The following is a 26,372-nucleotide window of genomic DNA, read 5'->3' as shown; positions in this document are numbered from 1 at the left end:
GTTTATAGCATTTTTGCCACTGCTTAGTTACTGTAAGTGCTCATTTGCTTTCAATGTAATAAAGGCTTGGTTTATAATTTTTCAGTTTTTATAATGCAGTAATTTTTACCAGTATTCAGCATATAAACTTTGTTGTTTTGCACTCCGTAGTCTTTATTGTTTATTAGTAAATTTATGCCACTTAGTTTACCAGTCCACCTTAAGATTTACTGAAATTCTGTTCTGTGCTTCAGTCTCAGGTGTTCATTGTAATTTTTTTGTACTTAATATTAAGATAAATATTTGTTCCTGTGGAAATATAAATCATGGCCTTTAATCTGGGAGTATTCCACAGCGCCAGATAGAAATGAGCATGAATTGGTATTTAATTGTTGGTAGGTGCATTTTGGAGGAGTCCCCCACTCAATTGCTGTAAGCTAGCACATTTTCAGTGGCTGCTGTAGAGTGAAGGCATGTTGCTATGCTCTTGTTGATGGCCAACTTAAAATTTCCCTTGATTTGTGTATCTGTGGTGGTAGTTTATGTCAAGGATGTGAACAAAAAGCAGCCAAGGAGATATGAAGGAAGTGAGTGGGTGTTTGTGAACCCCTAGTGTTTTTTTTCCAGTCTTTGGAGGGGAAAGTTCTACCCCTGACACCACCATATCTTTTGGCCTCCTTCCTGACTGCTGCACTCTTGTCTCTGCCTTTGTTACTTGTTCTCCTCTGGGTGGGTCCAAGAGGATTGTGCATATGAAGGTGTATAGTTGGCTGCTCAGGTATGTCTGGTTTGTTGGAGTACTTGCAGATGATGTGGCTGCCTGTGATATTCTGGGAGACCCATCGTACGACATTCTGGAACACTTAGCTAAGGGCTCACCTGCTCCTGCTGTTGACATGCCTATGAAGGAGCCCAACTTGGTTGAAACCCCTCTATAGCATTCATCCTACTTGTGGGAGATACCATTGCAGTATCAAACACAGGCTGTGGTTGGTCTGATGTCTTCTATACTTGCTGCAACCTGTTCTATGCTGTGGCGAAGAATAAGACCCAGTGACCGAGTAAGGTGAAGATATGTAGATGTATATTTTCTGTCCATCTCTTCCTCCTTCCCTCATAAGCCCTCTTGTAAGTTTTGTCAGACTTTGTGTAAGCACCTTACCCCTCCCAGGATTGGCAGCAACATTTGCTTACCTAGAGGTGGGATATCTGCTGTAAGTAGTGGAAAATGGGTTTTCTGAGCATGCTTAAAACTCGGTGTCTTCATATTCCTTCCAGACTCAAGGACTGCTACAAATTCTTTTTCTATTTGTAATTCAGCATACATAAGAGGGGAGTTGCCACTACCTTCTATCTTGGTACATGCAGTCCAAGGATCAAGTGTGTGCAGATGGGGCTCACACATGGTGTGCAGGGGCATCATTTGGCTTTGGCCAACCATAGGGTGTTCTACAGGAGGGATGCTACAATAGTTAAGGAGCTTAAGGCTCAGCTGTCTCAACTCCCATCTTAATAGTGATCTCCAGTGTAAGACTCAGCAGTAACAACACCCTAACAGTAATCTCCAGTTAGATGATGATATGACAGCTAAGATGCATAAGATACAACTACTTCATCTAAATGCCTCTTCAGTGCAAAAAAAGTATGTATTTAGTATAAACAAAAATTGTTTTATCAGATGTTGACCAGTGCCACAGACTGACCTTACGTTCCTTCTTATTAGTAAACATGTCTTGGGTACAGACACTATTAAAGAATGTTATCACATGACATTTGAAAAGGGAATTGTCCCTTTAACCCGTGCTTGCTCAAGTTTAGCATCAGCTGTATTAATCATAAATATTTACATCTTAAGTAACATGGCATTCCTTTGAGTTAAGTCTAATTTGGGGCTTTATTGATAGTAGTGTTAAATTGCACATACATTTTTATTTAACATAGTTTCATAATTGTAATGAGTGACCGTGTACCCCAAAGCATGGCTTTTAGGCAAAAGTTGCAGATAAAGATATGCATAATCTGACCAACATTTTATTAAATAAAACCAGACCAGTACATCACCTTGTACATTCTGAGAAAATAAAAGTTCAATGAATATAGTGAAGATACTTTATACTTCCAGTGGATTGTACTCTCATACACTTCAAGTCATATATTCACTAAATGTTAATAACTCTGCTGAGCTTCTGGACTCTGTTTAGAAGAATATCACCATGCTTGATTACTGCTTGGTACTGCCAGTTCTTGGAATCTGGTCTGTTAGTTTCAACAATACCACCAACTTTGTCAATCTTGCAGTGAAGACGACCAGCAGCAATATAACGAGACAGTTCCCTGAAAGTAAATTCTGGTTAGTACTAACTCTTGAACACACAAAATTCATAATCAAACCTGGCTATGCAAAAGGGTTAAAAAGTTATGTTTCAAGTGATTTTCATCCTCTTGTGTCTTACAAAATATGAATCGGCAAAAATGTAGGTTGGGAAAAACCAAATGGCAAATTTATACTGTAGAATGTGGCATTGCTATTCATCAGATAACAAAAGAAGAGGACTGTGGGTGGAGAGTAGGGAAAAGGTAGATCTCGAGGGTGACTGAATGAGGAGACTCCCTGCACCAATGTTGGAAGAGGAAGAGTGCAGTGGGCAAAATGACAAATTTTCACATACAAACCTGAGGTCTTTACAAAGGGTATTTACTTTCAGCGCAAGCTGGAGCCAGCCATTTATCTAAAAACAAAGTGGGCACGAGTAGTTGGCTACCGATGGAAGGGGAGGAATCCCCTCCATCCAGTTGGTTTGCATTCACTTTACCTTTTGGCCCAGGAAGCAGAATGAGGGGTGGCTAGAGGTATGGGCCATTTATGTAAAGACCACTGGTTTGTACGTCAGGAAAAATGCAAATTATTTACAAATTTGTCATTTGTTTTTACGTGTATACAAACCCTTGGTCTTTACACAGGGGAGACTTACTTCTTGGTGGAAGGATTCTGAGCAAATCTCTGAGCTGACTGGTAATTTGCCTCAAATTGGAGGCTCTTTCCTGGTCATGTAAGAGCAAAGGAAGGAGACCCATACCTCTGATCTGTTGAACATGAGTGATGTTCAACTGCCGGACTTCTGAGCCACTCAAATAAATGGTATGTAACGTCACTGATTGAAGACAGGCTTGGATGAACCCATAGTGTCAGTGACAATAAAGCTGAAGATAACCAACGGGTCTGTTCATTGTTAGTCCCTCTCTCCCCTTGCTAGAGAGGGTAAGATTTGCATCTATTAATCCAAAAAGAGCTAGATTATAGACAAGATGCAGAGTCATCTAGAACACCTGCATGCACACCCGTCCAGCAAGATAGCTTTCTAATTGTCCCTTAGAAGGGTATATAAGAGAAGGTAGGAGGCCAGTCCCATGCACACCCCGCCTCTTTTGCACCCATACACCTTAGGCGACATGCCTAAGGTGGGAGAGCTATGTGACTGTTGAGCAGTCATAACAGACCCAAGGAAAAAGAATCTGAGGATCTATGGGCATGTCCCGAAGGTAAAAAGGGGGTGAATGTGGTCTGTCGTGACCGCATTCCCACCCTTAGTGCCTATCTGACAGGTTCTTCCTCAATGCAAGGGCAGACCAATGCCCCTGACCTTATGAAAACTCTCCTGGAATGTACTGATGTCCACCAAGTCAGCTGTGGAGTTGGTCTGTTTGATCATTACATAAAGTCATGTGAAATGGTGCTTAAAGTCAAATGAAATGGTGCTCTTGGACACCACTTCTTGGCTTTGCCAGAACTAATAACAAGTCAGTACCTAGTTTGGAGGTGAATTCCTTAAGTGGATGGAGGTGAAGTCCTTAAGTGGTAACACAAAAGGCCTTCAGCCACTAGGTAGCCTTTAGGGCCCTTAGAAATGGAATGCTCATACACTGTTGATCACCCAGCGAGTCAGGCAGAACAATGGGAAGTCGTACGCTCAAGACTTGAATCATGGATTCGAAAGACCTCTCCTAGACGCCAACAGCATCCGGAGTTCCCAGGAGGTCACCTATCTCAGTACTGACTAGCCCCACCGTTGCTAACCATGGATGTGAAAGATGTCTCCTAGATGCCAACAGCATCTGGTGTCTCAGGAGGTCACCTATCCAAGTATTGACCAGACTTAATTGTTACTAAACGTCCGAAGGACTAACCTGACCATCTTCCTAAACCAAACAATCCCTCAGAATGTCGAGGTGTCAGGACCAATTGTTGCTAACGACGACCCTTGTGACCAAACGTGTCTGTCATACATCCATCATCCCTGGAATGGGTCTGGTTGACTGCTGTGCTGAGTGTGCATTATCGACTGAGGAGATGAAAGGACACTGGCCCCCACCCCTTCTTGTCTATAGAGCTAATGTGGTACCATTCCTTAACATCACCATGGAATGCCTACCCTTGGATCCTGAGGCTTGAACAACTAAGATTCAGGATATTGAGGTGCAAACAGGTCAGGTTAAACTAGGTTTGGTTTAGGCTAGGCTAGGTTGGGTTACCTAACCTAATCCAACCTAGCCCTTTGAAGTGCAGTTGACTGCCTTCTGGTTGATGCCATGAGGCATGAAGTTCCAGGATAATGTTAGGTCAGGACAGGCTAGGATTAATTAGGCTAGGCTAGTTTAGGTTAAGTACCCAACCTAAACTCTTGAAGTGCAAGTGACTGCCTTCTGGTTGATGCCTTGAGGTATGAAGTATCTCTGGAGGGGAGTCATGTAACAACACTCCAAGGAGATACTTGTCATCTAACCATTGGGCTAAATCCTGTCTCATTTATCTGAGAGAGGAAGGGAAGGAATGGGGAGACCTCTGTCAAAAACCAGGACCCCTTCAATCTATCTGCACAGTGTGAATGGAGGAGAAACTGCCCATGAAGAACTGGCCTCCCCGGTGACAACAGGTGACCAAGCAGGCATTGCAACTGCTGAGCTGGTTGCCCTGCCGAGACAAGGACAACCTTGCTGCTGTATCTGTTAGCCTTGCAGATACTTATTCTTGCTTGGGTGAGAAATCGGACTTCTCTGGTACATGCAACTCTCAGGCTGTGACGAAATCCGAGAAGTTTGTCATGTCCTAAGAGATGCTTAAACATCAGGAGACGTACCCTGAATGAATGCGTCCTAGTCGAAGCCAGGATGAAGAGTAAAATGAAAACTTGGGGAGAGGTCGGAAGCATACAACAGACATAGGCATGGAGCCGTATGCTCTGAAGAGGTACGAAGTATCCCCAGAAATGAAGCAGAGGAACTTGCGGAAGGTCTGACGCTTTGATGGTTGCAAATATGGAGTATGTCGTTTCTGTCCTGAACCAAGGCTGTTAAGACGGGTCGGGGACTGAGTTCTAGGCCTAATTACCCTTCACCTTCTCTATGAGAGAGGGACGCTTGTAGAAATTGGGAACTGGATTGTACAATTTACACAACGTATTCATATAACCTTTAACCTCCTCGCAGAGGAAACTTCAACAAGCTGGAATGAACTTGTGGACATGGACTGGATGGTTAATTAGGAGTGATAGGAACCTAAAGGGAAGTTGATATCCTACTGAAGGACATCTACCCAGACTTCAGTCACTGAAAATGATCCTAAGTCTAATTGCACTCCCTACTGGCAGCCACACATGGGGAGGAAAACAAGTCTTAACATCTTATTCCACTTCTTCCCTTTCAGGAAAGGGAAGGAGTTTGAAAGGGACGACTTCCACGTTTCTGTGATCCCAAGGGACCAAAGAAAGGACCTCTCGAATCTATTGCAAAACTTGGTTGTATAATGGCCAGGGCTTTCAAGTGCCCTCTTGTAATCTGGTCCTTCAATTCTAATCTTGTGAACAAAGCCTGCACCCAAGTGGATGTAGGCTGCTTCACTCATATACTGGACCCATATCCATATCAAGCATTTTGATGATTGTCTAAGTTACAAGAGTCTGACCTATAAAAGGAGTATTCTTCAGAGTCTGACCTATAAAAGGAGTATCCTTCAGAATGACCATAAATAGTGACTTGGAAATTACCAAGGCCTTGGCATTATCATCAACACCATGTCGTATACACAGACTGGCTAAGCCCACACCAACTTCCACTACAGTTTGAGACATGTTCACAACACCTCAAAAGCTCATGCTAGCACATAATTACACTTATTCACTTAAAAATTATAGAAGCAATTATTAATTCACAGCACATTCAACCAGTAAATTTCTTGGAAATGGCTCAACATGATACTGAAAAGATTAGCATACCGCATAGTTCTTACAGTAAGATTCCACAAATCGATGTTCTTCAAAGCAAGGAGATTATCATCATGACTTTCCAATCTTTTTTAAAAAGTACTGTAATTTGATTTTAATGATGAACTATCATATTGTATATCAACTGTACATCACACTGCTGTATAGGCAGGTTTGACTGTAAAATAAAAAAAAAAGCTACAATTAAATAAGTTACATTTTACAATAAAAATAATGGTTTCATCAAGTTTTTGTAAGCCTTTGCTAATCACTACAAAATCACAACTAATAAAAAGCTATAACACGATCCTCCTACTGAAATACAAGTTTGGGATCTAACCTGTCAATAAACTCTGTTGAAACTCCAAAAGCTGTTGCCATATACTGTAGAGTGAGAGAGCGGTAAGACTCTAACAACTGCGTGTATGCAAGGATTCGCATTTCTCTGACATAGTATCTATAATGTGGTGCTAGCAGACGGTCATGACGAAGCTCCCCTTCTACCCATGCTGTAAAAATAATAAGTGAAAATTAACACTGGTATTAAAGTATATCCACAATTAGGACTGAAATCTCTATTGTTCTCCTCACAACATTCTTCTCCACTTACACAACTGCATAAAAAAGGTGACAAACAGAAAATGCCACATCAACAAACTAGGCAAATTTATCTTTAAAAAATAATTCTAATGGTATTTTCTGAGTGAAGGCACAATAGGGTATATAAATTTCTTATCAGCTTCCATAAAAATTACCAAAGAAGAATTACCAAAACTGTCACAACAAAAACAAGCAGAGATAACTCATACTTTTAGATACTAAAAAGGCATCTGATCAGAGTATACCCCCTAGGCATTACTAAAGGTTCTTTGCAGCGTCCCTTCAGCTACTAGCTGCAACCCCTTTCATTCCTTTTACTGTACCTCCATTCATATCTTTCTTCCATCTTGCTATCCACCTTCTTCTAACAAGTATTTCATAGTGCAACTGCAAGGTCTTCTTCCTGTTACACCTTTCAGATCTTTTTGCCATCAATTTCTGTTTCAGCTCTGAATGACCTCATAGGTTCCAGTGCTTGACCTTTGGCCTAAACTCTTATATGCCACTTAAGAGTAACAAAGCAAATAATTATATCGGTTGCAAAGGTAGAAGGTTCACTAGCTAGTGCTGTTACTCTACCATAACAATTTGCTGAGTGAAGAAAGTGGCAGGAGCATAAGAAAAACAGGAAATAAATATTGGTGTCCATTATGGATCAGTGCTGGGTCACTGATGTTTATCAACAGAAATGGAAGAGGATAAAACAGTGTGCAGGAGCTGTTTCAAGCAGGTGACCTAATGTTGAAACTTTAGGAAGAGATTAACAATGTTTGAAAGGTGGAAGAGTGGAATGGAGAAGAGAACTGAAAACTGATGTATAGTAAGCAAAAAGGTTATAGTGACTGGAAAGTAAGAAAAGGAAAAAGCTGCCATATGACTGATGTGGAAAAGGTGTGAGGAATTCTCTAATAAGCAACAGTCACAAGGTAGTCAGGATTAAGGGACGTACAGGGGGCCAATTTTGAAATTCTAAAGTTTTACTGCTCAAAAATACTTTCCAGAGGTTAAAGACAATTGTTCATCAATTTTATGGCCCAGTGAGCAACAAACTATCTCAAAATTTTTTTTATTTAATTCAGTTTAATTGTAAATTGTCTTCATTGAACTTTGGTTTTCTAACATTCGAATTTTACATGTTAGTTGAAAAATGGCAAGTGAAAATTTAAAGCAAATTCCTTTCACTTTAGGTCAGAGTACTAACACATGAGATTTTGTATGCCAGAAATGTACTACATGAGAAAATTGGGAAGAGAGAGTTAAGAACCCTCTTGTGGTATACTGGAAAATCTGAAGAGGGGTAGAACATTTCTATTACCATGGGGACACAGTGGACAGTGAAGCAGATGGTAAGAAAGAAAACTTTCTCTGACAACATATCTCTATTTGCATTTTTATTCTCAGATTCATCTGCTTTTTACCCTTCCTCTGCATTTACTGTCTTGTATAATTTCTTCTCCCCCAAGGATTTAAATACCGCTGAATGTCGCATGGGTAGAGACAGCAAGGATTTATGGTGGGTGCATATGTCTGTACTAATGTATACAGCAGAGACATGGACACAACAAAGAAAACGGATGTTCATATTCATGGAAGGACTATGGTGGGAAGACTGTATTACAAATAAGGAGCTGGCTGCGAGCTGTACATTATTTCTGGTGTATCTAAGAACACCTTTATTTTTTTTTTTTTTTTTTACATTTTCACTTAATGGAAATCAATTATAATATGAAAAGTATATCATACTAAAAAATTTTTGTCCCTTAATATCAATGTAAAGTATTTTTTATGATGCAAAACTAAAAAAGCAAAATACAGCATGAAAAGTAAGATGGATGCTAAAAATATTTCACTTACCAAGTTTCTGGAAGAAGGTATGGTACTGACATTCATACAGCGATAGAAGGTAAGTCCTAAGGTCTTCTGAAGAATGGAGAACTTCCTGGATCTCAGAGCCTTTCACAACTTTCGTTCGTAGATCATTACGAGGTAGTGCAATCATGCAAACCAAAACAGTGTATCCCACAAATCTGCAAAATATTTTGAAGATGGAATACCCACAACTGGCAAGTCTAAAAACATGGAAACATCTGAAAATCTGTTTCAATATTTCATAATAAACAAGACGATTGTTTTTATAATAGCCCCCAATGGAGACAAGCAGCGAGAATGCTCATTCAGTCACAAGCCTTTTGTTTTCTGTCTACTACTTCCTCATTCAGTCACAAGCCTTTTGTTTTCTGTCTACTACTTACATCATGGAATATCCGACTAACTTGCAGCTATGCCTAGCATTCACTTTGGATAAACTGGAATATATAGTGTCAATGTGAGGGTCTCACAACAGAGTGTTTTGTAAAATATTTAGTTTAGCAACACTAGAATGTTGATTAATTATAAACAAATCTTAATGTGAGGGGATACCAAAGGAGACAATGTGATAATTACATCATAATGTAGGGTAGTTTTAATGAAACAACTTCTAGAATTTCCTATGAATCACCCTTTTATGAAAGGCGAAAGTGCTTCTTTGGAGGAGTGGTAGAGCTTTCGACTGGCACGCTGTTGGCCCAGCATTCGACTCTCCGAGCCGCCAAAGAAGAATTAGAGGAATTTATTTCTGGTGATAGAAATTCATTTCTCGTCATAATGTGGTTCGGATTCCACAATAAGCTGTAGGTCCCGTTGCTAAGTAACCAGTAGGTTCTTAGCCACGTAAAAATAAGTCTAATCCTTCGGGCCAAACTTTATGAAAGGTGAAAACTGTATTAAAATACAGTGGGTGAAATGGGTGAAAAGTCAAACAAAAAGAAACGAAGCTGGGGACCAAAAGGACATTAATATGTGCTGCACAGGGTATATTACTATTAGAAAACTCCTTCAAAAATGACAAAAAAGTTTTTGATATCCACAGCCAACACAGTAGGCAAATAGTCTCGACTAGCGAATGAAGAGAAATCAATAGAAATAAGTGATCATTACAATAATTACAAAATAATTTGATGTAAATAAAGCTTTTTCCTTTCACTGAAGCCTTAATACCTTGTTAGACAGGAAACCTACAGCAGAATATTGAATTTGATTAAAGCAAAGCAGATCTGTCATTAGATGGAAGTATAAACAAAGGAATCCTTATGTCAAAGCAATATATTTCTTGAAACAAAATCAAGAAATTTTTTTTTATATCAAGGAAATCTGCTACCTTTTACTAAAGCTAAACGGCGACAAAGGTGACAAATTTTTACTCAGTTATCTTCTTGGTAAATGGTAAAAGATACTGAAGAATGACTGATAATAACAAATTAAAACAGATCAAGCCAAATGTTGAAACATGGAAGTCGTCACATCAAAAAGAATGCTTTTCACTTGTCTTAGAATTGGTCACTCATTTGACCCATGGATATCTGATGAACAATCCACATGATTACATTTCTAAATGTACAAAATACAGTAACACTAAACAATTAAAGATTTTTTTTATGTAAATGTCCAAAATATAACTGACAATGAATGTCAATTTTAGAAATATATCATTTAAAGAAATTTTGTCAGATCTCCATTACTTTTAATTAACCTAATTAAAATAATTTTAAAGAGCTACAATTTAAGACAAAATCTAAACTTTATAATAAATAAACAAAAACCTTGGGTCCAGCCATGTGAGAGCTACATTAATGACCTAAGTAGTCTCATTAAATACTTAACAATAAAAATTACCAACAAGCTACTGTAAATGTTGACTGTCCTAATGGATAGGGTGAAATGAGATTATGATGGCAGCCAGCAGAATCAGCACTTATTGGTCCAATTATGAATGCCTCTGTGCATCTGTGTCATCACATCCCTCAGATAAAATGAAGTAATGTTTTCCTTTTGCTATAATTACATACTTATCTTTGGTGCATCCACTGGCCATCAATGAAAACTTTCCCAAAAGCTAGTCATATCCGTCACTAACTGCTCGATATTCATACCTGATGATTAAAATAAAAGGACTAAAATGAATGGAACTATATTTCCATTATAACACAATACTGTACCACAATCCTTACCTGGTATAATCCATCAGTTCGTATGATGTGAATGTGCTTATAGTATCTAAGAATAAACTGGCTGCTTTCTTGAAATCTCTCACTGCCATGGAGTAAACTCCCTCGTAAACTTTCAAGCGATTTCGACGATCCCAGTCTCCTCCTTCTTCTATAAGACTGTTTCAAAATAGTTTGAAAATAAATGTGTTAAAAAATATAAAAATAATGAGACTAAATCAATACACCACTACATACATATGCTCTAATATGTTAACAGTTTCAAACTTACCTTTTAGCTTTTTCCAAGTTACGAGTGATTAGAGAGTGGTCCAAGTAAAACAACCCCAGCCGAATATTGTGAAAAACAAGATCTAAACGCTGGCCAAGGGAAACAGTTTTGTCATATGTTTTTGCAAAAGCTTTGACGGCTTCCTCCTGTAATTAAAATTAACAAATTCATTTACTACATGCCTTTCACATGTATGCACAGCTTATTCAAAATTATTATTAGTTAACCATACTTCCATTTAAGTTGTTAAAATGCACAGGGCTGGCTTGAATGGTTCAGTCTTAGAAACCCTAAGGAATCTTAAATAATTTAAGATCTAACTGAGAAATGGCTCTCAAAGACAGTAAAAGAATAGTAATTTTATTAACTAAGAGAGAACCATCTGTACATAATTTGGTGCACACAGGTCTGGAGATCAATGATGAAAAAATGGGTAGGGCAGAGATCAAGTTACTGTGGGACAACAATCAGTAAAGGGAAGGGAAATGAATGGTTGTGTAAGCTATATCAGAAATAAAGCAGCTAGATACTAAACTTAGTTTGCAAAGAAGAGTGACATTGTAATCAGCAAGTCTTGGTAACAAGGTCTTATCAAACTCACAGATTTCATTCACCAAACAATGATGAACTATTCTTTTGATATATGCAAAGATATGCATTTTTCTCATTACAATAACATTATTAATCATATGAACAGCAATATACAAAACTTAAGAGAAATATAATACACAAAAAAGAAAATTCCGTTCAAAAAGAACTTAAAACTTGAAAAATTAACTCTTCACAAGTAGAGTCAAGGATGATAAATTTTTAATGTAAAAATTCAACATAAATACTTACCCAAAATTTGCACTTGAAATTACAAGAAATATAAATTTCTAAAAGTAATTTGTATTTTTCCTAAGTATACAAACTAAAACCTTTTATGTAGGAGTATTTCTCACAGCAAGCAGGAAAATGCCATTGAAACTTGGTAACAATGTACAGTAGTTAACTGGTGGTCGGGGCGGTTAGTGGGGGGAATCCCCACTCACTTGCCATCACCAAACACCTTCTTCTTTGGCATCTGGGATGAAGTGAGGTTGTTGTGGTGGAATTAAGAGGCTCTGGTATGTATATTTATGAAAAATACAAATTACTAAAAAAAATTAATTTTTTCCTCAAGAAATACAAACCATCATCTTTCATCACCTTTTATAAATAAGACACTCCTTACAAGGAAGGTTGCCTCTCAACTTACTGGGAAGCTGAATCTCCACCTAGAAGTCCTGTAACCTCCTATTTGGTCTGGCATAGGGATGACAGAACAATATGCCCTAAACTGAGTGACATGTTTCTGAGATCTTGCACGAAAAGGAAACCATAAACAGATTAAAGAGCGACTCTATGAAGGACCCTATGCGGGGTGATAAGTTAGTAGGCAGCTAAAATGATATTTTAATGATAAAATAAGGTTTGTTCATACTTACCTGGCAGATATATATATAGCTGTATTTCTCCGAAATCCGACAGAATTTCAAAACTCGCGGCACACGCAGTGTGGCCAGGTGGTTAGTACTCATTCCCGCCGCTGGGAGGCGGGAATCGGGAACCATTCCCATTTTCTATTCAGATTTTCTAGTGCCACTGTCTCAAGAGGGGAGGCGGGAGGGCACTAAAGTATATATATCTGCCAGGTAAGTATGAACAAACCTTATTTTATCATTAAAATATCATTTTGTTCATGACACTTACCTGCCAGATATATATATAGCTGAATCCCACCGTAGGAGGTGGGAAGAGACAGAATAGGATTTAGGAAACAAATAAATGTAGGCGAATGACGCCTTGGTTCCTTACCTGTTAGCATAGCTGACTTCGAGGTTATCTGTTACCCAAGCCTGCTTCTGCTTATCCAGAGTCTCCAGCAAGGTAGGGACCTATAAAGCTGAGAGATCCAGATGACCTGTCCAAGGGGGCGTGACCACAATAGGACTAGATCATGTTACCATACAGAGAGGGAGAAGGAGCAACGACCAACCACCTGACCGCCCCTATCTAAGGTAAAAAACCTAGCATAGGCTAAAAAATTGGGACGTCCACCTCAATGGCCACCCAACAACCAGAAATAAACAACAACAAGATTAAAAAATACTACCTAACCCCTAAAGGATAGGATGAGTATTGCCTTCTTCTCCCAACATTGTGTCTGCGGAAACGTACGGTCCCAGCGAAGAGCAGTCTTCAAATGTCGTCTTCACATCCCCGCAAGTAATCGGCTTAACACTGAATTACTTCTCCAGAAGGTAGCACCAAGAATATCATTCAGAGACATATTCTTTTGGAAAGCCATCGAAGTCGCGATAGCTCTAACTTCATGAGCTTTTACTTTCAGAAGTCTCATGTCACCTTCTAGGCAGGAGGAATGAGCCTCTCGAATAGTACTTCTTAAAAAGAATGCTAAGGCATTCTTGGACATGGGAAGATCAGGTCTCTTCACCGAACACCACAGATTGTCCGATGAGCCTCTAGTTTTCTTGGTCTTGGCTAAGTAGAACTTAAGAGCCCTGACAGGACACAAGACTCTTTCTGACTCTTGCCCAAGTATTTCCGTCAAACCTTTGATTTCAAAAGATTTGGGCCAAGGGTTTGAAGGATTTTCGTTCTTGGCTAAGAACAAAGGATTTAGGGAGCATACAGCATTAGGACCCCTAAAGCCAATATGTTTGCTAATAGCCTGCACTTCACTAATCCTCTTAGCTGTCGCCAGAGCCGTTAGGAAGACAGCTTTCCTCATCACGTTCTTGAGGGAAGCCGAAGACAGAGGTTCAAAAGTACTAGACATAAGAAACTTCAGGACAACATCCAGATTCCAAGAAGGTGTCCTGAGTTGAGGAATTTTGACAGTCTCGAAGGATCTCAGTAGATCGTGAAGATCCTTGTTATCGCACAAGTTCAGGCCTCTGTGCCTAAAAACTGCCGATAACATACTTCTATAACCCTTAATAGTCGAGACTGCCAGTTTATTCTTATGCCTAAGATAAAAAAGGAAGTCAGCTATTTGTGGTACAGAGGTCGTGGTCGAGGAAACTCCTTTACTCCTGCACCATCTTCTAAAAACAGACCACTTGTACTGGTAGACCGCATTCGAAGAAGGTCTCCTGGCATTGGCGATGGCCTTTGCCACAGCTCTCGAAAAGCCTCTTGCTCTGGCCAACTTTGAGATAGTCTGAACGCAGTCAGACTCAGAGCGGAGAGGTTTTGGTGGAACCTTTCGAAATGCGGCTGCTTGAGAAGGTCCACCCTCAATGGAAGCGTTCTTGGAAAGTCCACTAGGAAGGACAGGGTCTCTGGGAACCAATCCGCTGCTGGCCAGAAGGGGGCTATTAGAGTCATCCTTGCTCCTTCTGACGTTGCAAACTTCCTTATCACTTCTCCCAGGATCTTGAAGGGAGGGAAAGCGTAAAGGTCGAGGCCTTTCCAGTCCCAGAGGAGGGCGTCTATGGCTAACGCTCCTGGGTCTAGGACAGGAGAGCAATAAAGGGGGAGTCTTGCCGTCCTGGACGTGGCAAAGAGGTCCACTAGAGGACGTCCCCAAATTCTCCACAACTCTAAACATACCTCCTTGTGAAGAGTCCACTCGGTCGGTAGCAGCTGATTTTGCCGACTGAGAAGGTCTGCTCGGATATTCTCCACTCCCGCAATGAACCTCGTGAGAATAGTGACCCTTCGAGCATGAGTCCAGAGCAGGATCTCCCTCGCAAGGATGAACAGGGAACGAGATCGAGTACCCCCCTGTTTTTTGAGGTACGCTAGAGCTGTGGTATTGTCCGAATTGACTTGGACAATTCTGCCTGCAACTTGGGCTTCGAAGAATTGAAGAGCCAGAAAGATAGTGCCCAATTCCTTGAGATTTATGTGCCAGGACACCTGTTCCCCTCTCCAGGTGCCTGACACTTCCTCCCCTCCTAGTGTTGCTCCCCATCCTTCCCTGGACGCGTCGGAAAACAACACTAGGTCGGGGCTCTGAAGGCGAAGAGAAACCCCTTCTGCAAGCTTCAAGGGGTCGAACCACCACTTCAGATGATCCTTGACAAAAGGAGATATCGTCAAAATCTCTTCCAGATTCTCCTTTTCCCTCCAGTTCTCCGCCAAGAAAAACTGGAGTGGTCTGAGATGGAGCCTCCCAGGAAACAAACTTCTCCAGCGAGGAAATGGTCCCCAGCAAACTCATCCATTCCCTCACCGAGCATGTTTCTTTCCCTAGAAAGGACGAAACTTTGCTTAAGCAAAGCCGTTGCCGTTCGGGATGGAAAAGCTCGAAAAGCCACTGAATCCATCTGAATCCCCAGATAGACGATGGACTGCGTCGGGATCAGATGGGACTTTTCTTGGTTCACAAGAAGTCCCAGGGACTTCGTCAAATTCAGCGTGAAAGTCAGGTCCTCCAGACACTTCTCCCGAGAAGAGGCTCGTATGAGCCAGTCGTCTAGGTAGAATGACACCCGAACACCCGCCAGGTGAAGCCACCTCGCAACGTTTTTCATGATCACCGTGAAGATCATGGGAGCGGTGCACAAACCGAAGCAGAGAGCTCTGAACTGGAAGACTCGTCCCCCCAGCACAAATCTCAGGTACTTCCTTGATTGAGGATGAATGGGAACATGGAAGTACGCATCCTGTAAGTCCAGAGAGACCATCCAGTCCCCTGGTCTTAAAGCCCCTAGAACCGACTGGGGCGTTTCCATCTTGAATCTGTCCTTCGAAATAAAACGATTCAAGACGCTTACATCTAGGACCGGTCTCCACTCTCCCGACTGTTTCGGGACTAAGAAAAGCCTGTTGTAGAACCCCGGAGAATCCAACTTCAGAACTTGTTCCACGGCTCTCTTCTCTAACAACTGCTCCAGGAGGTCCAAAAGAATCTGTTGCTTCTCTCGGTGGTAAGACGGCGACAGATCCCTGGGCGACATGCAAAGGGGTGGAAACATGAGAAAGGGGATCTTGTAACCTTTCTCTATGACAGTTAGTGACCATCGTCCGCCCCTTTTGTTCTCCAGGCTCCCCATAAAATAAAAAAGCCTGGCTCCTACAGGTGTCTGGAGGTGAAAGAAGTCACTTTTTCCCCTAGGTTTTAGGGGCCGCTCCTCTGGTGAAACCTCTTCCTCGTGGAGACGATCTAGAGGAAGAAGTTCCTCCATTGAAAGGGCTTCTTCTTCCTGGAGGACAAAACTGAAGCAGAAGAAGAAGAAGAAGGAGCTGGAGGACGTCTAGAAGAATGAGCCAACAGATCTTGCGTGGCCTTCTCCTTAAGACTTTGGAAATGTCCCGAATCAAGGACTGGGGGAACAGATGGTTGGACAAAGGAGCGAACAATAATTCTGCCCTTTGCGAAGGAGAGACAGACTTAGCAGTGAAGTCACAAAACAAGGCCCTCTTCTTTAAGAGGCCCGTACCAAAGTGAGACGCCAGTTCTTCAGATCCATCCCTAACTGCCTTGTCCATACAGTTAAGGACACTAGAGAGCTCCCCCAAGGTAATAGAGTCCGAGCTTCGTAGCTTAAGATCTAAGGCTCCCAAGCACCAGTCCAAAAAATTAAACACCTCCATGGTGCGGAAGAGACCTTTGAGATGATGGTCAGTCTCTGACAAGGTCCAAGAAACCTTAGCAGTAGGCAGATGAGACCTTCTGGAAGCGTCGACAAGACTGGTAAAATCCCCTTGAGAAGAGGAAGGAACTCTAGGGCTGAGATCTTCTCCCGTCTCATACCACATACCAGCCTTGCCTGAAAGCTTAGACGGAGGCACAGCGAAAGAGGTCTTGCCATGGGACTTCCGTTCCTCCATCCACACGTTGACTTTCTTGAAAGCCCTCTTGGTCGCCAACGAAGAAGTCATCTTCAAAAACCCCGGCGCTCTCCTAGCTTTGGAAGAAGCTAGCTGAGAAGGAGGAGAGAGAGGAGCCGAAGGTTTAAACTTGTCCCCGAACAAGTCTTTAAGCAAGCCGGTTAAAACTTGATAATCAGAAGAAGAGGAAGCAGACGAGAGCTCGACTTCAGCAGGATCCGAATCGGCAGACACCTCTCCCGCCACAGCCGGAGAAGCAACCGAGTCACCCAACACTTTAGGGGAACGAAGGCCTTGAGGTCCAATACGAAGAAGGGATCTTCTTTTCTCAGATGAAACGGAATGCTCCGTAACGTCCTGAAGAGCAACCGAAGGAACGCCCTGAGGAGCGCCCTGGAGAGCGTCCTGAAGAGCGTCGTCACAGGCGCCACGCCAAAAAAACCGGAAGAGCGCCCTGTCGGCGCCCAGTACAGAAGGCGTCCTGAAGAGCGGCTACCGGCGTCACGGGAAGAAGCTCGCGGCGTCCTGTTGACGAAGCGTCACGACGAGGAGCAAGAGAGCTAACAGGGCGACAAAGCGCGGCGACACAGGAGAAGGAGACGACGAAAGCGGAGCAGGAGAAGGAGACTTCCTTGATCTCTTGACAGGCAAAGTCAAGTCCTTGCGACGACGAGGAGCAGAGTCCTTCTCTGCAATAAGAGGAGACAACTGTCGCTGCATCTCCAACAAAATCTTCTTAGAAGGAGAAGAATCATGTCTGGGAGGAGAGACAATCCTATGGGAAGACGATGGGCGAGGGGACGCCTTCTTCTTCCTCACAGGAGCAAGAAAAGTTCTCTCCTTAGAGCGGCTGGGGCGCTCCGAAACATCATCAGACGAAATCCTAGACTTCTTCTGCGGTGGAAAAGCTTCAAAATAACTAGCCGGCGAAGAAGACTGGACGAGAAGTGTCCTCTTGAACACAGCTCCTCTTGAGAGGACGAGTCCTTACGAGAATTCCACCCCTTGCGCGGGAGGGCGCCTCGGAGGGCGAAAAGCAGTCCTGAGAATGCGGCGCGGCACGATCTCTGGCAGCCTGGGAAGCGACAACAGGACCTGCCGAAGGGACGTCAGATCGGTGGGAAGCCCCCGTAACCTTCTTGCGGCTTTCGACATGCCTTCTCCCTGAGTCCTGGGAGTCTGACAGCGGTCCAGGCCTAGAAGCATTATGGGGCCGATCTGACGCCCCCTCCACAACACTGGGGAGCACTACACTTCACAGCACTTTGGAGAGATGTCACTTTGTCCTCGAGCGCACGGATAGAACTCATGATCTGCGCCAGGGCCAACCCTCCACAGACACAATATCAGGGCCCGAAGGCAAAACCACAGGGACAGGTGCAACATCAACTACGTTAGGATTATCAGGAGAGGAAATAACCTGACTCTTGCACACACTCCTGGAGGAAGACCTCCTAACCCTGTCACGCTCCAACTTGCGAACATACGAATCGTAAGACTTCCAGCTCGCATCCGATAAAGGTTCACACTCCTTACATCGATCATCTATAAGACAAACATGCCCCCTACACCTCAAACAAACCGAGTGAGGGTCTACGAAGCTTTGGTAGCCTCACCTTACAATCACTCATACAACATACACGGAAACTAGCAGAACTAGAACCAGACATAGTTAAAAAGAGAGGTCATAAGCAAAATCCACAACAGTCCAGAAAAAGCGTGTGCCAATCCACAGTCCAAGAATCAAAACCAAAAGTCAAGAGAATACTTAAGTGGGAATAAGCAAGTTAACGAAATCCAGAGGCGGAGGTACTGTAACAGATGTTAACAGTACCGGCGACAGAAAAATCTGAATAGAAAATGGGAATGGTTCCCGATTCCCGCCTCCCAGCGGCGGAATGAGTACTAACCACCTGGCCACACTGCGTGTGCATGAGTTTTGAAATTCTGTCGGATTTCGGAGAAATACAGCTATATATATATCTGGCAGGTAAGTGTCATGAACAAATCTAGCCAATACTAATAAGGGATGCACATTAAATAGCCACCTGCATCTGCATCCTGTCCAGCAAGTACTCAATAAGAGCTGATGCCCCACAGAGGGAGGAAGAGAAACCAAGTCACTCTACAATTCAACCCTAGCCTCATGCCCTCTAATAATCTTAAGAAAGATAGTTTTCTGTTGAAAAGGCTTGACTGACCACATAATCCTGCTTAGCAGCCAGTAAAGTTGTCCAGGGACTTAAGGGCAAAATCCCTCAAATACAATGAGATGATGCCTATGACACCTGCCCTAATTGCCTGTGCTACTGAAAAGTTACTCCAAATGCCAGAAAACAATCCACATCCCTGATTTCATGAGAGCTTGCCCAAACAATATGACAGTTTAATTCTTGTTTGAATATGTCATGAAGCCAGAAAGAATGAATGTTCTTGGACACTTTCTCCTTGTGCCTATGGTACTAATACTAACAGAGGAAGCAACCGTCTGGCCTGAGACGTCAGGTCCTTCTTATGTAGCAACTATGGCTCACACCTGCCACAGAGGCCTCTTGTCAGAACCACCAAAAAAAGGTCCCAAATGGAGGAAATCAAAAGCTCTCACACCTGTCAAGCAACGACTGGTTCTGGGTTTTTGCCACAAACCAAGAAAATGAAGAGAGAGAGATTCCCAACCCTCTAAGTGCTGGACAATAAGACAGGCCAAGTAGCCGACTTATGGTGGGGGTTCTGTTCCAGTGGTGCACAGTATGTCGATTTCCACTATGGCGCTATAACTAGATACCCATTCTTGTTATAAGCGCCATTAACGGCGCTGTAACTTGGACACCTATTCTTGATAAATGTATTTGAAAAAGAGCCACAAGATCAGAATGCCTTAAGTTGGTGCCGCCGTAACTCGGGGGTGCCTGTACAGGCAGTCCCCGGTTAATGGCAGGTTCGGTTAACAGCAATCCGGTTTTATGGCGCTTGTCTAGCGACGAAAATCGGCAATTTTCGGCGCTGAAAATCACCAATTTCCGCTTATCGGTGCCGATACATACCTAACAGAGGTGCCGATAACTGAAAATCGCCAATTTTTGGTTAGCGGCGATTTTCAGTTATCATCACCCTCGGAAACGGAACCCCGCCGATAACCGGGGACTGCCTGTACATGGAATATGTTTCATCAAACCTAAGGCTATCAGGAGGATGGCACTGACTGTGAGATCTCAGCCTAAGGCATTCCTCAAGGGCTCAAAAGGCAATTGAGTTTGGCTGCAGAGTAAAAAAGCCATATCCTGTTCTAAAGGCTGAAACACCCCTTGGGAGGGGGCAAGACTGCTTGAAACTCCTAACAAGCATTGACATCTCAACCAAATCTGAGAGGAATATAACCTTCAATCTGAAGGGCTGGATCTAAGCTGAGGGATAGCCTTTCACCCAAAGAAGAATGAGAGCAGCTTGTCTCAACGAAGAAAGACGACAAAGTCCAATGGACAGAAATTCTGACCAGAGAGAGACCTGTTCTTTGACATAACTCACAAAAGATGGCCTACTTTCCCTGGTTGGGAGAAAGAGACAGGGAATCTCCATGAAAGCCTACCAAAAGAGGCAGCAGGACAGGAAACCAGAAGCTACTATGATCATTCTGACTACCAAGATGATCAACGCATGGCTGATCACTTGGTGAAACAGACTGAATGCAGGAAAGGAGTAAACATCCAACTACCAAGTACTGGAAGGAAACCTGGGTGACTGGACAAGGATCTGGCACTAAAGAGCAGAACACTGAGAGCTTCCTGTTTAGTAAAATGACAAACAGGTCCACCACTAGCATTTCTCACAGCTCAAACAGCCTTTCCCCGGGCAAAGATATGAGGATCACTCTACCCATATTACCTGCCCTTAGTAGCTCAGATGGTCTGACAAAACACTACTTGGTCCTGAAATGTACCTGGCTGAAAGCTTGACGGCATCGCAAACAGCTCACTTGTGCATCCCCTTTGCCAACTGCCAGTGGTTAAAGGAAACAAGTCCACACCCCCTTTTGTTCATATTTTGACCTCAAGCTGAACTACTCCAGTCCCTTTGGTTTATTCCTATCTTGCAATGCAACTTCTTTTACTTCACTTTCTCCATTCTCCTTCCCTCATTTAAGAATAAATCATTTAGACCAACCCTTGAGGCTAGAAGTGAGATCCAATGGTCTGACTCCATATATTATGTGGAGTGTTCAACACACTTTGATGATCCCAGCCCCTAGTGCATAAAAAAAAAATTAAAAAACACTGAAAAATTATCTCTGCACAGATTAAAATGCTATTCTTAATGTGCTGCTAATCACCCTAACCTTCTAATCAGAACCTACAGGTAAACCCTACTGACCATAAGTACTGTATACCTTAGCTTAACCAGACCAATGAGCTGATTAACAACTATCCTAAGACTGGCCCGAAGGATTAGATTTTATTTTACGTGGCTTAGAACCAATTGGTTACCTAGCAACAGGACCTACAGCTTATTGTGGAATCCGAACCACATTACAATGAGAAATGAATTTCCATCACCAGAAATAAATTCCTCTAATTCTTCACTGGCTGGTCGGAGACTCCAACGTGGGTCAGCAAAGTGCTAGCCGAGAACGGTACCGACCCGTCCAACGAGGAACTCCTACTGACTATAGTTTCTACCAGCTACAATAATCTCAAACAAGAATAATTTGCATCAGTATAGAACAAGACGTATGCAAAAATAAACTGAATGGAAGTATCAGGAAGGAAATTTTCCCTAATCATGCTTAAAACATTAATAAGTAATACACATTACCTTGTCTCCAATACGAGAGAGGTATTCTGCCTTGTTAAGATTTGCTTCTCTAATCTCTGTTTCACCCATTGATGTCTCGGCTTCTTCAATGGCTTCATTCATCTTCTTGAGCTCAGCTTCATTTTCCTTCTTCATTTTGTCTAATAAGGCACTGTCTAACTGCCAGCCAAGGTCCCGACAGCACTCTTCATAAAAGGGTGCCATATCTGAAAAGTTGCAAAATGGGTTTTTGTGAAACTTGTATCACAAACAAAGCAAAATAGAATGACCACAAATATATACTAAAAAATTGTATAGTTTATAATTATAAGTGATGTGGTGTATACTGACTGAGTAGGCCTATACAATTAAAATACAATCATGCACAAGTTGGCCTCTTCAATACACAGTAGAAAGAAACAAACCCACAAAATCATAAAAAATAAAAAGTCAGTAAATACAAACTCTTACGTGGCACAACACATGAAATTCAAACTTGGACCTCATGCTGCTTGAGGAAATAAGAGTACCTAGTATCAAAAAACTGTAAGAAGGCCTACTAAACCTGAGAGTAAGGTATTCCAAAGACAATAATCAGAATTTGGAAGTGTTCATGCATCAGGCAATACTTATTTGACGGTGAACTGCTACTTGGGTAGACCAGAGGTGAAAGTAGCTTTCAGTCCACTTATTAAAATGGAGATATTCAAAGTTTGTTAAATGCACTAAACACAGCCATATCTGTGGTGCCTCTAGGAGTATCTTCAAGTACCCTGACAAATATTTGTCTTTCCACTGGTTTTGCACTATATTTGTGCAGGAAGATATTTCACTCCTTATAACAAAATTAATGGTTCCAATGTAAAGAACATGCTACTTGGTAGCATCTGTGTGCTTACAGACTGGGAAACGGGCAAGGTGAGTGGCAAAGCAGCTGGCACTCCACCTGCAACTGCTGGTCCAGCCCAAAATTTACTAATAAAAACAATAAATGACAACCTCCAGAAGGAGCATAGCTCAGGTACTTTACATGCAGGGCAAACCTAATATCATGCACTATTCTACTAACTGATAAAATTAATTTTGAATTTGACAGATAATGACAGACTGCTTACATTACAGGAATGAATGAAGCATGAAATTTAGGCTAAATGCCAAGCAATAAGGCACTTCCAGCCATTCAGTATTTAGACAGTGAAAAAAAGGAGTTACAGTAATTAGACAGCAAAATAAAAGATAAAGAAAATAAATGTGACAAAGTACATGGATCTAAAGTTGAAATCGGAAGAAAACCCCACAGCTACACTAAGATAGAGGTTGGACACCAAGATAGAAATAAGGAAGTGGCAATAGAGATATAAGTAAAGGGCTAAAAAACAGGTGCAGCTAGAGGCTGCAATGATGCTACAAATACCGTTTTGTAGTGCAACCTGAGAGGTCCCTATCACCAAAAATTATGATCTTTAACGCCACAGTGCGAAAGACAATGTAGTAGTGGCATTAGCTGACATAACTGTTAGAGTGAAATCCTGATGTATAAAAAAGACAAGTCTGTCATACAAGAATCTAATACTTCAGGTGGAATTGTGAACACCATTCTAACAAGTGACCCTGAATTTCAAAAATCTATTCATGACAATGGTAATAAAGTATGAAGTTATGTTAAAATAAAGTATGCATGAAATGTACATTATGTGCTAACCCACTTTTACTGCCAGGGAAATGGTCATAATGAGAAGGAAAGTATGGTACTAAAAAAATGGAGTTTGTGGTAATAACAAGACTGTGCTTCAGATTTTGTCAATTGAGAGTGCAGACATGATGCTGAACATTTTTTTTGGATGCAGAAATAATATTTAGTGAAATCATCAATAAAGATCACGGATACAAATGTTAACGTCTCAAATACTGCCAATTTGGAACAGAACACTGAAAATTAAGGCTGATAGGCTAAATGAGAAGTCTTTTGATATTAATATTTTGTGTAATTACGGTAACTTAAGTTACGCAATATGGAACATGCAGCACTATTCTGTGATATATTACAAATGTGTGTATGTGAAAATAAAAGTGAGAAGTTCTGCAAAAAAACCTTTGGCAAAGATGTGATTTGATATACAAACCTAAACAAAAGAGTTGAGACAATAATTGTCTAGCAGATTGTGAGCAAATGATTAACAGTCCTAACTGAAATATTGGATATTTTACCTACAAAACCCTTTACTATATATATCAACAATTTTGGTAATTGCACCCTTTTCCATTTGTATCATACCAATGTTTATCAGACATAAAGTCTTGACAATGATACATGTCCAATAGCCTTGTAAATTTGTCCAATAGCCTAGTGAAAATTCACATCTTTTAAAATGTTCCTTTACTTTATTCCTATTTGCATCACAACTGCACATGTGCTATAGTGGTATAATACTTCTGGAAGTTTCTTTCCAGCTTTAAGAAGCAATCTATCTTTTGTTGAATGTAAATAGGTGTGAATCATTCTACTCAAAGCTGAAATGATGTATATATTGATCTTCCAGACAGTTTACATTATTTTGATAAACAGGCCTTGAAAAGGATCCATGAAAAACTATAGCTTTGGGATTATACTGGGTTGTAGGGGGAAGGGCGGGGAGGTTGGGTTGGAGTACTGATTTTTTCACCTCTCTCTCTCTCCCTCCCTCCCTCATTCACCACCAACCCCTCACCAGGCTACTGCCCGATTTTGCCTGCTATAAGCATAAGGGTGCCAAGCTATAGTCTATAGTTGTATTCTAAAAGGCTACTTGGCTAGTCTAATATAGACTAAAAACTTGCAAGAGAAAGACTGCATACAACAGAAACTCAAAAAAGGCTATACGAAAACTAATATGTTAAAACGGATAAAAAAAACCAGTTGTTAGCCTACAGGTCTACTAGCCTAGGTAGGATACTAGGTTAGACAAGGTGTGGTAACTTGACTTTTGACAAATGACAATAGAGGTTAACACGATACCAGCAAACCGAACACCGTAACTTCCTATGGAATAACCTAATTCATTTACATAATCCTGGTGTACATGCAAGAAGTAAAAAGCTCAAAATGACACCATGAAGAGACTAGCCCTAGGTTGAGGAAAGCCCATACATAAGTCATAGGCTAGCCAGCCTACTTACTGTCTTTCTCGATGGCCTGTAGAAGCTCTTCTTTCTTCTTGGTATCATTTTTGAAATCATTCAGTGTTAAACTGAATTTGAGTTGGGCTAGATGGAGATCGGGGTTTTTCTCCAAGCCCTGCTCTTCTAAATTTTCTGTCGGCATTTCCGTAACTTTCTTCTGTACACAAAAGGTTCACAATGACTTTACTCAATAACAGCTTTAGTGTCAAGCGTCGACTACTTCATTTCACGATGTCCACACATTGGAGTATTGCTTCTCATAATGAGTCTCTTGCAAGCCGGAATGACATTCATGTTGACCATCTGTACTACCGTGTTTATATATATACCTTATATATATACAGTATGTATATATATTTATATATATATATATATATCATAATCCTAGTGCAGCAAAAGGAGTCACAAGTGGCCTACCATTACATTTTCATGAAAATGGAAAATGGCGCTTTCCCAGCGACATACAAAATAATTCATTTGCTTCAGATTGTATTATGCATTTAGATGGTGGCAGCTCTATGTTACTTTTCATACAGCAAGTCACTACAGGACAGCAAGGAGATTTGATGCAATATATGAAGAAATTGTAAAATGTCATTTGCTGTATACAAATTACAAGGCATTTTTACATAGCTTGGCATAAAGGGAAGAAGCGTGAAGGTTACGTTTCTTGGACTTTCTTGAGTATTTCACTTGCATATCATGTCATATTTTTTTTACGAAAATGTAGCCAGAGACCAAGCATCAATTGCATGTTACATGTACTTCAATCAGTTTGACATGAAGCTTTGTAAACTCAAGGTTTTCACAATATTTTTGTTCACTGTTAAATTTTGGAAATTAAATTTCTATCCCCAAAACCATTTATACACATTATGATGATAAAGTCAATCTTCCGATTAAATCCATCAGCTGTATGGCAACACGGGCCCTTGTCTTACGACAGCCTGTGGGTAGCCTATAGTAAAAAGTGAAAAGGCCAGGGAGATCAGGTGCGGATCTCCACATTCTGACCAAGCAATAAGGGCTGCCAGCGAGCCAGGAAGCTTCTCAGGTAATCTGTGTCTTTGACATACTGGATCTGGAAAGAGTGTGGAGTTGGTAATCAGTTCCGAATGATTTTCCATGAGAGTCTGACGAGGGCATTTAAAGATGGAGCTACAAGCTTCCTTCAAGTCCTTTTGAGATACCTCAAGAGCATACCTCAAGTGCAAAAAGTAAACATAGAAAGCTTCCCCTTTGGATAGATTTTTATTAGAAAAAGCCTTGTGAAACTGAACAAACCTGTACGAAAAATTTATGTATAGATTATCTGATGTGAACAGGCTCGTCAATTAACGAAATAAATAAGTAAATGTAACTCTTTTGGTATGACTTATGTCTCTTGTCTCGTAAACACCGAAGTAAACGTGTTGATGTGGCAGTTAACTTACAGAGAATTGAAAG

General features: G+C 41.4%; 1 protein-coding gene across 1 annotated transcript; it reads right to left on the bottom strand.

Annotated features, from left to right (window-relative positions):
- Positions 1 to 1,994: 1,994 nt before the first annotated feature.
- Positions 1,995 to 25,234, bottom strand: Rpn7 (regulatory particle non-ATPase 7). Its single transcript, XM_067121027.1, has 7 exons — positions 24,924 to 25,234; positions 21,789 to 21,994; positions 11,154 to 11,299; positions 10,886 to 11,041; positions 8,691 to 8,863; positions 6,577 to 6,745; positions 1,995 to 2,313 (listed from the first exon to the last, which is right to left on the bottom strand). Exons 1-7 carry the CDS (start codon positions 25,066 to 25,068, stop codon positions 2,139 to 2,141), a joined length of 1,170 nt encoding a protein of 389 aa, XP_066977128.1. The 5' UTR covers positions 25,069 to 25,234; the 3' UTR covers positions 1,995 to 2,138.
- Between the last annotated feature and the right edge of the window lie 1,138 nt (positions 25,235 to 26,372).

This window comes from Macrobrachium rosenbergii, chromosome 19 (assembly GCF_040412425.1).
Source record: "Macrobrachium rosenbergii isolate ZJJX-2024 chromosome 19, ASM4041242v1, whole genome shotgun sequence".
Taxonomy (NCBI): domain Eukaryota; kingdom Metazoa; phylum Arthropoda; class Malacostraca; order Decapoda; family Palaemonidae; genus Macrobrachium; species Macrobrachium rosenbergii.
Note: the sequence above shows the minus strand (reverse complement) of the source record. Positions and strands in the feature narration are given on the sequence as shown.

Excerpts from the sequence above, each read along its gene's own strand:
- Rpn7 (XM_067121027.1), bottom strand. The coding sequence starts at position 25,068 with ATGCCGACAGAAAATTTAGAAGAGCAGGGCTTGGAGAAAAACCCCGAT. Across the intron at positions 11,042-11,153 it reads AACTTGGAAAAAGCTAAAAG|TCTTATAGAAGAAGGAGGAG; the intron begins GTAAGTTTGAAA and ends ATTTTGAAACAG. Across the intron at positions 6,746-8,690 it reads TACCTTCTTCCAGAAACTTG|CATGGGTAGAAGGGGAGCTT; the intron begins GTAAGTGAAATA and ends TTATTTTTACAG.